The sequence below is a fragment of the Pristiophorus japonicus genome, chromosome 15 (genome assembly GCF_044704955.1).
Source record: "Pristiophorus japonicus isolate sPriJap1 chromosome 15, sPriJap1.hap1, whole genome shotgun sequence".
Lineage (NCBI taxonomy): Eukaryota > Metazoa > Chordata > Chondrichthyes > Pristiophoridae > Pristiophorus > Pristiophorus japonicus.
In genome coordinates this window covers 142,300,530-142,313,672 of record NC_091991.1, presented here as the reverse complement: position 1 = coordinate 142,313,672, position 13,143 = coordinate 142,300,530, and the positions used below count along the sequence as shown (strand labels likewise).

The 13,143-nt window shown below is 43.9% G+C and overlaps 1 protein-coding gene across 2 annotated transcripts in view; it reads left to right on the top strand.

Moving 5' to 3' along the window:
- Positions 1-13,143, top strand: part of atf7ip2 (activating transcription factor 7 interacting protein 2) — a 152,815-nt gene that overhangs the window by 63,111 nt on the left and 76,561 nt on the right. For both annotated transcript variants that reach the window (XM_070901041.1, XM_070901042.1), the window contains exon 5: positions 12,644-12,795. In XM_070901041.1, coding sequence (XP_070757142.1) covers positions 12,644-12,795 — 152 coding nt within the window. The remainder of the gene's footprint in view (positions 1-12,643; positions 12,796-13,143) is intronic.

Sequence of the window (13,143 nt, the reverse complement as noted above, 5' to 3'; positions counted from 1 at the left end):
CATGACCGACAAGCATGGGGCCAACGGAGAGCAGCATTCCTTTCTTCTGCAGACAACACACATTGGGGGCTAAATTGGATAATACCCAAAAACGGGTACGGGCCCGCGCCCGTTGAAAGTGATGAAGGTTGCATGCAAAATTCGTGCTGCCTGCTCATTAACACGATTACAGCGCTGAGCCCAGCTGGTTGGCTCAGCACTTAACTGGTGGGCTCAGCGCTCAACAGGAGGCCCAATATCTTGGGAAGTCTGCTCTATATTTATAGGTTGCTGGCAGAGTGAAATGCTGCCTGCACTTCTGAAAGGGGAGGAGCTTTGTGGGAGAAGTACCTCATTCTGACGGGAGCTGGAAGTTAGCAATGTCTCAACAGGGCAGACAAAGGTCACCTTGGTTCTCCGATGCAGCACTGGAGTCCTTGGTGCAGGGAGTCAGGTCCTCTACCCGCAGGCGGCCAGGAAGCCTTCTAGACACACTGTTGGAAAGCTGTGGGATGAGATCACTGAAGCAATCGGTGCCATCCGTCTTTCCTCCCCAGGACATGGATCCTTTAATGGCCTCACACGAATGGTCAAGGTGAGCAAACGTATCTTCAACTGCACTTTTAGCCTCACCCATTGCTCAATGCACCACACCTCACCTAGCAATCATGACTCGTACCTCATAATCATAGCTTCACCTCACCCTTACACACTTACCACTGTTGCAAGCCTTACACCCACATCTCTCACCTTCTGCACAATGCCAGCTATTCAACTGTGACAGGTACATCACCCAAGCACATTGCACCACACTCACTGACACACATCCCTTTCTATTGCAGGCCAAGGTGGCTCACAACCGGTGCAAGTAGGAACAAACAGGCGGGGGACAAGCATGGCTGCAGAACTTGACCCAGCTGGAGGAGTCAGCTGGAGTGACGGATCCTCCAACAAGAAAAGGGCATTGGAAAATGTTTGGAGTGGCCCCCCAGACAGGGGGGTACTTGATTTAAATGCTTTATTTTGTCTCCTCAAAGAGTTGTTGGAGATAATTGGAGGGGCCGTCACTGAGGCCGTGGCAATTGGTGAGGCTGAAAGCATTGATGCTGATGGTATGCTCCTACTTAATCCTTCTTGCATACCACTTCCTCCTCATTCCAAAATCCCTTCTCACTTAGAAACTGCTTATGGTGTCAGCATGCACATCTTGCTCTCCCAGTCCAACCTCCCCACAATTCGACCGTAGTGCCTTTCTCTTTTCAGACACCCAAGAACTGCCACCACCCAAGCCTGTGCAGGAAGAAATGGTAGAGGAGTATAATGGAAAAGAAGAGATACCATTACTTGATCTGACACTCCCAGGCACTAGCTCAGAAAATGGCACTGCGCGAACTTTAGAGGGTAGTATAGAGGCAGTATCTGTACGTAGTGAGTCACCGGACACAAGAACATAAGAATTAGGAATAGGAGTAGGCCATTTGGCCCCTCGAGCCTGCTCTGCCATTCAGTAAAATCATGGCTGATCTTCTACCAATCCTCAGGCTTACTGCTCTTTTTGGCAACATTATAAGTCTCTTCCTTTGAATCTAATACTATCTTTAACTTCTCTTATTAGCCACGGTTGGACCACTTTTCCTATGGGGTTTTTGTGCATTAAAGGATTGTATATTTGTTGTAAATTATGTATTCTTTAAATGGTAGTCATTGCTTGTCTACCGTCATACCTTTTAATGTAGTTTCCCAATCTACCTTAGCCAACTCACCCCTCATACCTATGTAGTTTGCTTTTAGATTTAAGACCCTAGTTTTGGATTTAACCAAATCGCTTTCAAACTTAATATATAAAATTCTATCATATTATGGTCACTCTTCCCTAAAGGCTCCTTTACTGCAAGGTAATGAATTAACCCTTTCTCATAGAAACATAGAAAATAGGTGCAGGAGTAGGCCATTCGGCCCTTCAAGCCTGCACCACCATTCAATAAGATCATGGCTGATCATTCACCTCAGTACCCCTTTCCTGCTTTCTCTCCATACCCATTGATCCCTTTAGCTGTAAGGGCCGTATCTAACTCCCTCTTGAATCTAACGAACTGGCATCAACAACTCTCTGCGGTAGAGAATTCCACAGGTTAACAACTCTCTGAGTGAAGAAGCTTCTTCTCATCTCGGTCCTAAATGGCTTACCTCTTATCCTTGGACAGTGACCCCTGGTTCTGGACTTCCCCAACATCGGGAACATTCTTCCTGCATCTAAACTGTCCAGTCCCGTCAGAATTTTATATGTTTCTATGAGATCTCCTCTCATTCTTCTAAACTCCAGTGAATACAGGCCCAGTCGATCCAGTCTCTCCTAATATGTCAGTCCTGCCATCCCTGGAATCAGTCTGGTGAACCTTCGCTGCACTCCCTCAATAGCAAGAACGTCCTTCCTCAGATTAGGAGACAAAACTGTACACAATATTCCAGGTGAGGCCTCATCAAGGCCCTGTACAACTGCAGTAAGACCTCCCTGCTCCTATACTCAAATCTCCTAGCTACGAAGGCCAACATACCATTTGCCTTCTTCACCGCCTGCTGTACCTGCATACCATCTTTCAATGACTGATGAACCATGACACCCTGGTCTCATTGCACCTCCTCTTTTCCTAATCTGCTGCCATTCAGATAATATTCTGCCCTCGCGTTTTTGCCCCAAAAGTGGATAACCTCACATTTATCCACATTATACTGCATCTGCCATACATTTGCCCATTCACCTAACCTGTCCAAGTCACCCTGCAGCCTCCTAGCGTCCCCCTCACAGCTCACACCGCCACCCAGTTTAGTGTCATCTGCAAACTTGGAGATATTACACTCAATTCCTTCATCCAAATCATTGATGTATATTGTAAAGAGCTGGGCTCCCAGCACTGAGCCCTGCGGCACTCCACTAGTCACTGCCTGCCATTCTGAAAAGGACCCGTTTATCCCGACTTTCTGCTTCCTGTCTGCCAACCAGTTCTCTATCCACGTCAATACATTACTCCCAATACCATGTGCTTTAATTTTGCACACCAATCTCTTGTGTGGGACCTTGTCAAAAGCCTTTTGAAAGTCCAAATACACCACAACCAAGGGTTCTCCCTTGTCCACTCTCTACTAGTTACATCATCATTGCACAATATTAGATCTAAAATAGCCTGCTCCCTAATTGGTTCCTCAATATACTGATCTAGAAAACTATCGTATACATTCCATGAATTCTGCCTCCACATTATTCCTGCAAATTTGGTTTGCCCAGTCTATATGTAGATTAAAGTCCCCCATGATTACCATATTACCCTTGTTACATATGCCACCCTCAGGTTCCATATGGTGAAGATCTGTAAAATTGCTGACACAGCGGACTGACGCAGGATAAAGGCATCATGACTGCTGCCAGGATGATAAACTGGGCGTGGTCGCACACCAACTGTACATTAAGTGCGTTGTAACCTTTGCAGTTATGGTACATCTCAGCATTGATATGCGGTGTCCGTAAAGCCACATGTGTGCAGTGCATGACACCTTGCATCATGGTGAAGCCCGATATCCTGGCATAGCCATGTGCACGCTCCTCCTGCTTCTCTCCACTTAGAGAGAAGACAACGAAGTCACTTCTAGAGTACAGAGCTTCTGTGACTTCCCAGAAGCAGTAATGGATGGTGAACTGCAAAATATGGTGCTATGTTGCCTGATCCAGCCTGTAAGGATCTGCTGGTGAAAAGATTCAAGGCCACTGTCACCTTGAGAGCCAACATCGCCCTACCCTAAGTCTACAGGTCTCGTTGCAAGAGATGGCAGAGTTTGTGACCGTCTCCTTGGTGAAGCGTAGCCACCGAAAACACTGCTCCTGGCTTAGGTGCAGGTAGGAGAAGTGCTCTCTGAAGACTCTAGATGGGTAAGGCCTCCTGCTGCGAGTCCTCCTCAGCCTCCCTCTGCGAGCAGCTTGTCTTTGCTGCCTCTACTCCATCTCACTGTGATGCCGCAGCGTGAAGAGGATTGCTCATAGACCGGAGCAAGCGGTGTAGTCGGAGGCCTTTCAGTAGGAACCAATGCCTTCCCAACATGCATCAGCACTTCCTGCACACTTTTAGAATGTTTTAAATGTCTTCCAACAAGCTAGCATTCATATTAACTGCAAGAGCCAGTACAAGAGAAATAACCAACTTGACTGCAAGTTGGATATATTCCTTTAAATTGTGCTGGTGTGGGGGTCCCTTTGTGCAGTTGAGCACACATTCGGCTGTGCAGGTTTAGGAGTGGGTATTGTTTGGAACGGTAACATCGAAAATGGCAAGTCATCCGTCAAATCAATGTTACATGCTGACTGGCATCACAATCGGCCTTCTCTACATACTGCCAGCGCATGCATGTCCTGCCCAGGCTATCGGCAGGAGGTGAGGCGACCACCATATTTTTTTCGAAACCGGCCTTACCTGTCAGTGCCACATTTCACAACCAATGTCTTTTTGCAATATAGGCAACAGGTCTTGGCAATCACAGACAGCACACACTGCACCGTTCCTCCTCTTCATTCCTAGAATTGCTCTGCCAGTATGTTTATATGTATTTATAAATGCTGCCTATCCTTCTTCCATTGCTCCTTTACTTTCTCACAAAAATAACACAGGATAAATATGGATGAGCAAGACCATTTGGCCTGCTTGAATCATGTGTTCATCCCTATTTGTGTAAAAATGATTTTTTGATATCAGTCCTAAATTTGAATCTGTCCTTTTGTCCAACACTGGGAATCTGCCATTTTGATCTTTGTACTGGCCCGAGCACATTACTAACTCCCTCATGCCTTGGTGACCAGCAGTGCACAAGGCAGTCAAGGTGTGGTCCGAGCAGCAGACAGTTCACTTTGATCACCGCCTCCTCTGACGTAAATCTTGGACATCCGTAAGAATCAAACGCCCATTTCTGGGTGGTGTAGAGATGGTCGGGCAAGTGAAATGGAGCAGGGACCGCAACCAAAACTCCACCTCAAAATTGGCCACCATAATTTCTACCGTGGTTTCCCTCCCGTGACCATTCCCACCCCGTGGCCCTGATCATTCTGTTGGGTAAAGGGAGGGCGCAGAAAGACTTTCATGGAACTTATTGTACAGGACTCTCAAAACAAACAACTGGCATAGTATGAGTTTCATGGATTTAGTAGATACAGGATGGATAAAACTAACCAATTGACATCCCATTAATTTCATAGCATTGTCTTGCAACAGGATTCACAAAAATCTGTCTAAGATTTATAATTATGAATTAGATTAATTATTAACTATCAACTAGCTTTTTGTGGGAGACAGTTCCACATTTATGCCATCCTTTGCGAGAAGTGTTTCCTAAATTCTCTCCTGAATGGCCTGGCACTGATTTTTGTCCCTTTGTCCTAGAGTCCCCCATCAGCTGAAAAAGTTTCTATCTACCCTATCAATTCCTTTCAAAATCCTAAAAGCCGCAATCAAATCAACCCTGGTTTATGTAATCTCTCCTCATAATTTAATCCTTGGAGCCCTGGTAACATTCGGGTGAATCGATGCTGCACTGCCAGTATATCCTTTCTTTGGGATGGTTCCCAGAACTGTACACAATACTCCAGATGTGGTCTAACCAGAACTTTGTATAGCTGTAGTAACCTCCCACCCACCGGGGTTTTATATTCTAGCCCTCTAGTTATAACGACTAACATTCCATTAGCTTTTTTCATTACTTTTTGTACCTGACTACATTTGACATGATCTCAGTACATGGACCCCTAAATCTCTTTGGACCTCTGCTTTGCCAGGCTTTTCAACATTTTAAAAATACTCTGATTTATCCTTTTTTTTTGGTCCAAAATGAATTACCTCCAACTGCATTTAAATCCATCTGCCACTGTTTGATACAGGATTCCCTGTAATATGGCACTGTATATATCAGGCATTACTGAAGGGCTCTAAATAGTCTCATCTGGGCACTGTGCACAAAGCCCAGCCACACACTTTTCAGAATTTCATCCAGCAAGAACAGCTGCAAGAGGAAGTTACTTCATCGGAGGGGCAGCGTGCATGCGTGGAGTGACATCGGATGGCCACCGCATGCGTGGCAGTCGGCGTGATCGGACCAACCAAAAGTGCCCAAACTGTGTTAAACATTCCATTCATTATTTGAAATGACATGAAAACATTTCAGTTTTTGCAATTCTCTATTGTAGACTTTATTTAATTGTTCATTTTAGCTTGCTATTTGTGCAGTAAAAGAAAATTATTTCTAACATCCTGAAGGAAGTCAACCAATAACTGCTTACTTAAACCAGGAAAGCAAATGAAAGGGTAATGAAACTTGAGTTAATAAAATTATTTTATTTCTTTCATCATATTACTCTCTCTATCTGGTTATGCATATTCCTGAGCTATTTCTTCTTGTGACAAAAGCACATGTGATCACTAATTAAGTCACTTGGGTTGCCATGCTTTCCTGCTTTTTCTAGTAAGAATTTTAGAGAAATGATGCATTGAAGATTTTGATTGGGGTTGTTATTTTTATCAGTGAGAATCTAACAGCTAGCCAGAGACTTGATAATGCCTCATCAGGCTCACCTGAAGCTATCTGTGTACAAGTGGACCAAGCTCACGGACAGGGATTAATTATCGGTAATTGTTACAGGCCCCCGGGTCAGACATTTGACCGTGATGAGTTATTATGGAAACAAATCACTGATGCTTTTAATATAAAATAACACCTTTGTCTGGTGGGTAATTTTAATTTTCCTGGCATTTAGTGGCATGATGGTTTACCTGCTGTTGTGGTAGGAAGTGCAGCTGAAAAATTTATTGAGAATATACAAGACAGTTTCCTGACTCAACATATTAATGAAGTAACTAGGGAAAATCATATATTGGATCTGGTGTTTAGTAGTGTGCCTGACCTCTTACCAGGCCTCCATGTGGGGGAATATCTAGGCAACAGTGATCACAAGATTATATGGTTCCAGTTGGCTAGTAAAACTAAAGGTACTGAGAACCTGCAACTCATCCTGGATTTCAGAAGAGCAAACTTCTCCAAAATGGCGATTGACTTGGAACTGGTAAATTGGCTAACCCTCCTCGGTGGTGATGCGGCCGATGTTGAATATAAATGAAAAGTTTTTAAGAATAAGATTAAAAATGTGAAAAATGTACCCAAGATCAAAAGTAAGGAATTGTGGTAAGAAAAGGCCAAGGTGGATGATTGGCTATGTACAAAGACAAATAAAATATAAACAGAAAAGTTTCTATAAATTTAAGACATTTAACATTCAAATAAATAGGGTTGAATACAAGGAACAACTAAGAAAACAAAGATCAGCAAAAAGGCTAATGGAAAAAAGGATTGTAGACAACTGTGGCAGTACTGGGAAGAGCTTTTTTAGTTATGTGAAAAGTCAGAGAACTATCAAAGACTGTATTGGGCCACTGAAGGATGTTCAAGGACAGACTACAAAGGACTCACTAGGTATGGCAGAAATACTTTGCATCAGTCTTCACCCTTGAAGATGATGCTCGAATATTAGGATTTAATAATGCTAATTTTAATAGTAACATTAACCTAGATAAGCATATTGTTTTAGAAAGAATTAAGAACTTGAAAATAGATAGAGCAGCTGGGCCAGATGATATCTACTGACGGTCCTCTGGAAGATGGGTACATGTGCTGTGCGAGCCCCTGGCCTGTATTTTTGATAGCTCACTGAACTCTGGAATGATTCCTACAGATTGGAAGCAGACTAATGCAGTCCCCATTTTTTAAAAGGTGACAGGCAGACCTGGATAACTATATGCCCATCAGTTTAACATCAGTAATAGATAAGCTGCTTGAAACATAGAAACGTAGAAAATAGGTGCAGGAATAGGCCATTCGACCCTTCGAGCCTGCACCGCCATTCAATGAGTTTATGGCTGAACATGCAACTTCAGTACCTCATTCCTGCTTTCTCGCCATACCCCTTGATCCCCCTAGTAGTAAGGACTACATCTAACTCCTTTTTGAATATATTTAGTGAATTGGCCTCAACAACATTCTGTGGTAGAGAATTCCACAGGTTCACCACTCTCTGGGTGAAGAATCATAGGGGTGCAATATATGAATACTTGGATAGGGAGGGACATATTAAGGACACCCAACATGGCTTCATAAAAAAAAGGTCATGTCTCACAAACCTAATTGTATTTTTTGAGAAAGTTACAAAGTTGGTGGATGGTATTAGTGTAAATATATTGAGTTGGATTCAGATCTGGCTGGCAGGATGCAGGCAAAGAGTAGTTATAGATGGATTTGGATCTGATTGGAGATCAGTCACCAGTGGTGTCCTGCAGGGATCAGTGTTGGGACCGTTGCATTTTACTATTTTTATTAATGATCTGGATTTTGGAGTTGTGGGCACAATTTGCAAATTTGTAGATGATACCTGTTGTGTCTTGAATAGAGTCAGACTAGATACTGAAAGCTCAAAGTAAGGTGTGACCGTAGTCCTTTATTACAGATCTCAGAGTGCCTCTCCAGCCTGTGAGGCCTCCTTATATACAGATGCTCCCAAGGGATTGTGAAATCCCTGGGGACTCCAGGGGATAAGCCCTCTGGTGGTTAAACATGGTATTTACAGGTTTACATACATAACAATACCAAGATCTATGCGGGTGTTAGAAATGTAGAAGATGCTTGTCTGCTTTAGGCAGATCTTAATGTGTTGGGAAATTGGGCTCAAGACTGGAAAATGATGTATAACTTGGATAAGTGCAGTGTTATGCATATGGGCTGGGCAAATGCTCAACGTTCATACACCCTCCAGGGAAAGGTATTAAACATTGTGGAGATGGAAAGAGATTTGGGCATTCTAGTGCATACATCCTTAAACTACATGGGCAATGCCGTGCAGTGATAGAGCAAATAGGGGTGTTGGGGTGTATCCATAGGACAGATGAGTATAAGACGAGGCATACTGTTTTGTCCTTGTACAAGACCTTAGTCAGGCCGCACTTGGAATACTGTGTCCAGTTTTGGTCTCCTCACATAATGGGTGATATTGTAATTCTGGAAAGGGTGTAGACGAGGTCATTAGACTAATTCCAAGTCTAAAGCATCGTAGTTATCAAGTTAGGCTAAAAGAGTTGGGTCTCTATATATCTTACAGCAGCGTAGACTACTTCTTACGCAGTCGAGAATGACTTGCTTCCACACTAAAATGAGTTCTAAGGTGACTGATGGGACCAATGCGGGATCTACAGTCTCTGTCACAGGTGGGGCAGATGGTGATTGGAGGGATGGGTGGGTGGAGTGTTTGATTTGTCATACACTCCTTCCACTGTTTGAACTTGGTTTCCGCGTGCTCCCGGTGAAGAGACTCGAAATGTTTGGCGCCTTCTTGGCTGCTTCTCCTCCACTTTGAGCGGTCTTGGGCCAGGGATTCCCACGAGTTGCTGGGGATGTTACATTTTTTCAAGGAGGCTTTGAGGGTGTCCTTGAAGTGTTTTCTCTGTCCTCCTGGGGCTCGCCTGCCGTGATGTAGCTCTGAGTAGAGTGCTTGTTTGGGGCGATTAGTGTCGGGCAACCAGACAATGTGGCCCATCCATCAGAGCTGATCGAGCGTGGTCAATGCCTCGATGGGGATGTTGGCCTGAGCGAAAACGCTGACATTGGTGCGCCCATGCTGCCAATGAATTTGCAGGATTTTGCGGAGACAACGTTGGTGGTACTTCTCCAATACTTTGAGGTGCCTACTTTACATAGTCCATGTCTCTGAAGCATATGGGAGGGCGGGTATCACTACTGCTCTGTAGACCATGAGCTTGGTGCTGGGTTTAAGATCCTGGTCTTCGAACGCTCGTTTCCTCAGGCGACCGAAGGCTGCACTGGCACACTAAAGGCGGTGTTGGACTTCATCATCGATGTCTGTCCTTGCTGATAGCCGGCTCCCAAGATATGGGCAGTGGTCCACATTGTCCAAGATCTTGTCATGGATCTTGATAATCGGGGAGTGGTACTGTGTGACGGGGCAGGTTGGTAGAGAACCTTTGTCTTACTGATGTTTAATGTAAGGCCCAGACCCTCGTAAGCATTAGTGAAGGTGTTAACGATGGTTTGGAGTACGGCGTCTAGTGTGCACAAACGCAAGCGTCACCTACATATTATAATTCAATGACCGAGGTTGGAACAACATTGGATCTTTACTGGAAGCGTCGGAGGTTGAACAATTTCCCGCTTGTTCTGTAAATTAACTCCACTCCAGCGGGAAGCTTGTTACGGGTGAGATGAAATATTGCAGCGAGGAAGATTGAGAAGAGCGTTGGTGCGATGACACAGCCTTGCTTGACCCCAGTCTGCACTTGTACTGGGTCTGTGGTGGATCCATTGGTAAGAATCACGGCTTACATGTCATCGTGAAGGAGGCGGAGGATGGTGACAAATTTTTGAGAACAGCTGAATTTGAAAAGGATACTCCATAATCCCTCACAGTTGACAAAGTCGAAGGCCTTTGTGAGGTCAAAGAAAGCCATGTACAGAGGTTGATGCTGCTCCCTACATTTTTTCTGGATTTGTCATGCAATGAAAATCATGTCCGTTATGCTTCTTAATGGGCAGAATCCGCATTACGACTCTGGGAGGAGCTCTTCAGCCGCTGGGATGAGACAACTGAGGAGGATTCTTGCGATAATTTTCCCTGCGGCAGACAGGGAAACTCCTCTGTAATTACCACAGTCGGACTTGTCACCGTTCTTGAAGACGGTCATGATTACGGCGTCTGAGATCCTCCGGCATGCTCTCCTCCTTCCAGATAAGAGAGATGTGGTCATGGATTCGTGCTAAGAGTACTTCCTCGCCATGCTTTAGGACTTCGGCGGGGATTCCATCTGCTACTGAGGTCTTGTTTTTCAGTTTTCGGATGGCTTTTTCAACCTCCTGCCGGGCTGGGATTGTGCCATGATGGTGACTGGTAGCATGCTGTGGGATGGAGTCAAGCACAACAACAACAACTTTTATTTATATAACTCCTTTAACATATTAAAACGCCCCAAGACGCTTCAGAGTCTTGGTTGAGAAGATCGTCGAAGTGCTCCTTCCAGCAGGCACTGACTGCTTCTCTGTCCTTGATGAGCACACCTCCGATCTTTGTTCTCAATGGAATAAGACCTTGAGTGCTTGGGCCGTAGGTGGTCTTGACTGCGCTAACAAATCCATGCATGTTGTGATTGTCAGCTAGTAGCTGGATCTCCTGCGCTTTTTCCAACCACCATCTGTTCTTTAGGTCCCGAGGTTTTTGTTGGACCTCGGCCTTCAGTTGTCTTGCAGTGTAGACTTAGGGGGGATATGATTGTTCCCTTCATTACCTTATAAACCTCAATGTTCTAGCTGACAGTTTATTTCAATTAAATAGGTTAGGCAGGACCAGGGGTCACAAACTTAAGTTGTATAAGGCCAGATATAGGTTAGATGTCAGGAGGTGGTTCTTTTTCCAGAGAATAGTAGACCTCTGAAACAAGCTGCTGTTTCATGTGGTGGATGCAGACTCGCTGAATTCCTTCAAGTGAAAGATGGATTTGTTTCTGGCTGTGGCAGAGATCACCTTTTACAGAAGGTAGGTACTGGAGGGAATTTAATAGCCAGAGTGATCTCCTGAACTAGTTTTGATCGCCTAGATGAGTCGGAGAGGAATGTCCCAGATTTTTTTCCCCATATTGGCCTGGGTTTTTTAATCTGTTTTTTGCCTCTCCCAGGAGATTACATGGTTTTGGGTGGGCTGGAATGTATATGTTGTGATTCACAAGGTATTGCAGTTGTGTGGGACAGGTTCAATGGACCAGATGGTCTTTACCTGTTCGTCGTCGTTCATATTTATTTTGTAAATCCTCTGTTCCCTCCCAGAACCTTCCCCATGTTAACAATGATATAACACTAGGTTGATTCTGGAGATGAGGGGGTTGATTTATGAGGAAAGGTTGAGTAGGTTGGGGCTCTACTCATTGGAATTTATAAGATTGAGAGGTGATCTTATCAAAACATATAAGATTATAAGGGAGCTTGACAAGGTGGATGCAGAGAGGATGTTTCCACTGATAGGGGAGACTAGAACTAGGGGGCATAATCTTAGAATAAGGGGCTGCCCATTTAAAACTGAGATGAGGAGACATTTATTTTCTCGGAGGGTTGTGAATCTGTGGAATTTGCTGCCTCAGAGCTGTGGAAGCTGGAACTTTGAATGGATTTAAGTCAGAGATAGACAGTTTCTTAACTGATAAGGGAACAAGGGATTATGGGGAGCGGGCAGGGAAGTGGACCTGAGTCCATGATTGGATCGGCCATGATCGTATTAAACGGCGGAGCAGGCTCCTATTTATTATGTTCTTATGTTCTAACAGCATGTTTTACACACAAACGTTTAAGTTCTGGATTTCATTGTTGAAGATATCATAATAAGTTGGCAATCTAGATGCTCAAGGTCAGCGACCACAGAACGTTCTCAACCCAGGAATAAAGAGGTAAATGTATTGCCAGCAATCAAAAGAAAGAAGAAAATAACCAAATGAAGGGAATGATTAATTGATTATTATTAGATTCTCCTTTTAGTGAGCAAGTTATTACATTCACTAAAATTCTACTTTTTAAAATATGTTCATTCCTTAAGATCAAATTCTAAGAAAGAGGACCCATTCAAGAAGTGAAGAAAAAAATAAAGAAAAACGAGCCAAGACTTCAGAAAATGACAAAAGTGACCATCTCAACTTAAGTTCTAAAAACCAAAGTGGAGAAACTACCAAGAAGATGTCTTTGGAGGAGGTGATCTTTGTTTTTGAATTGGGGATAGTAAGGTGTGGCTTAAATGTTTTCAAGGTAAATGAACATACCAAGGAATGAACTAAAATGGTTAGATAACCAACGTGTTTCTCCAAAGCATGTTTTAAAATCATTTTAGCTAATAATTTGCATCATTAAATTTAGGACATATTAATTTGCAATACCTAAAGCTCTGATTGGGCCCCCTTGATGACAAGTGCTGATTAGTCCACTTGGAGGATTAGACACACCCAGCAGTTTCTCTGGAATGTGTAATTAGTTCCTCTCTATCTACGTAATTAGTGACTCTGCAAAGTGTAATTCGATCCATTCTGACTGCCGACTTCAGAC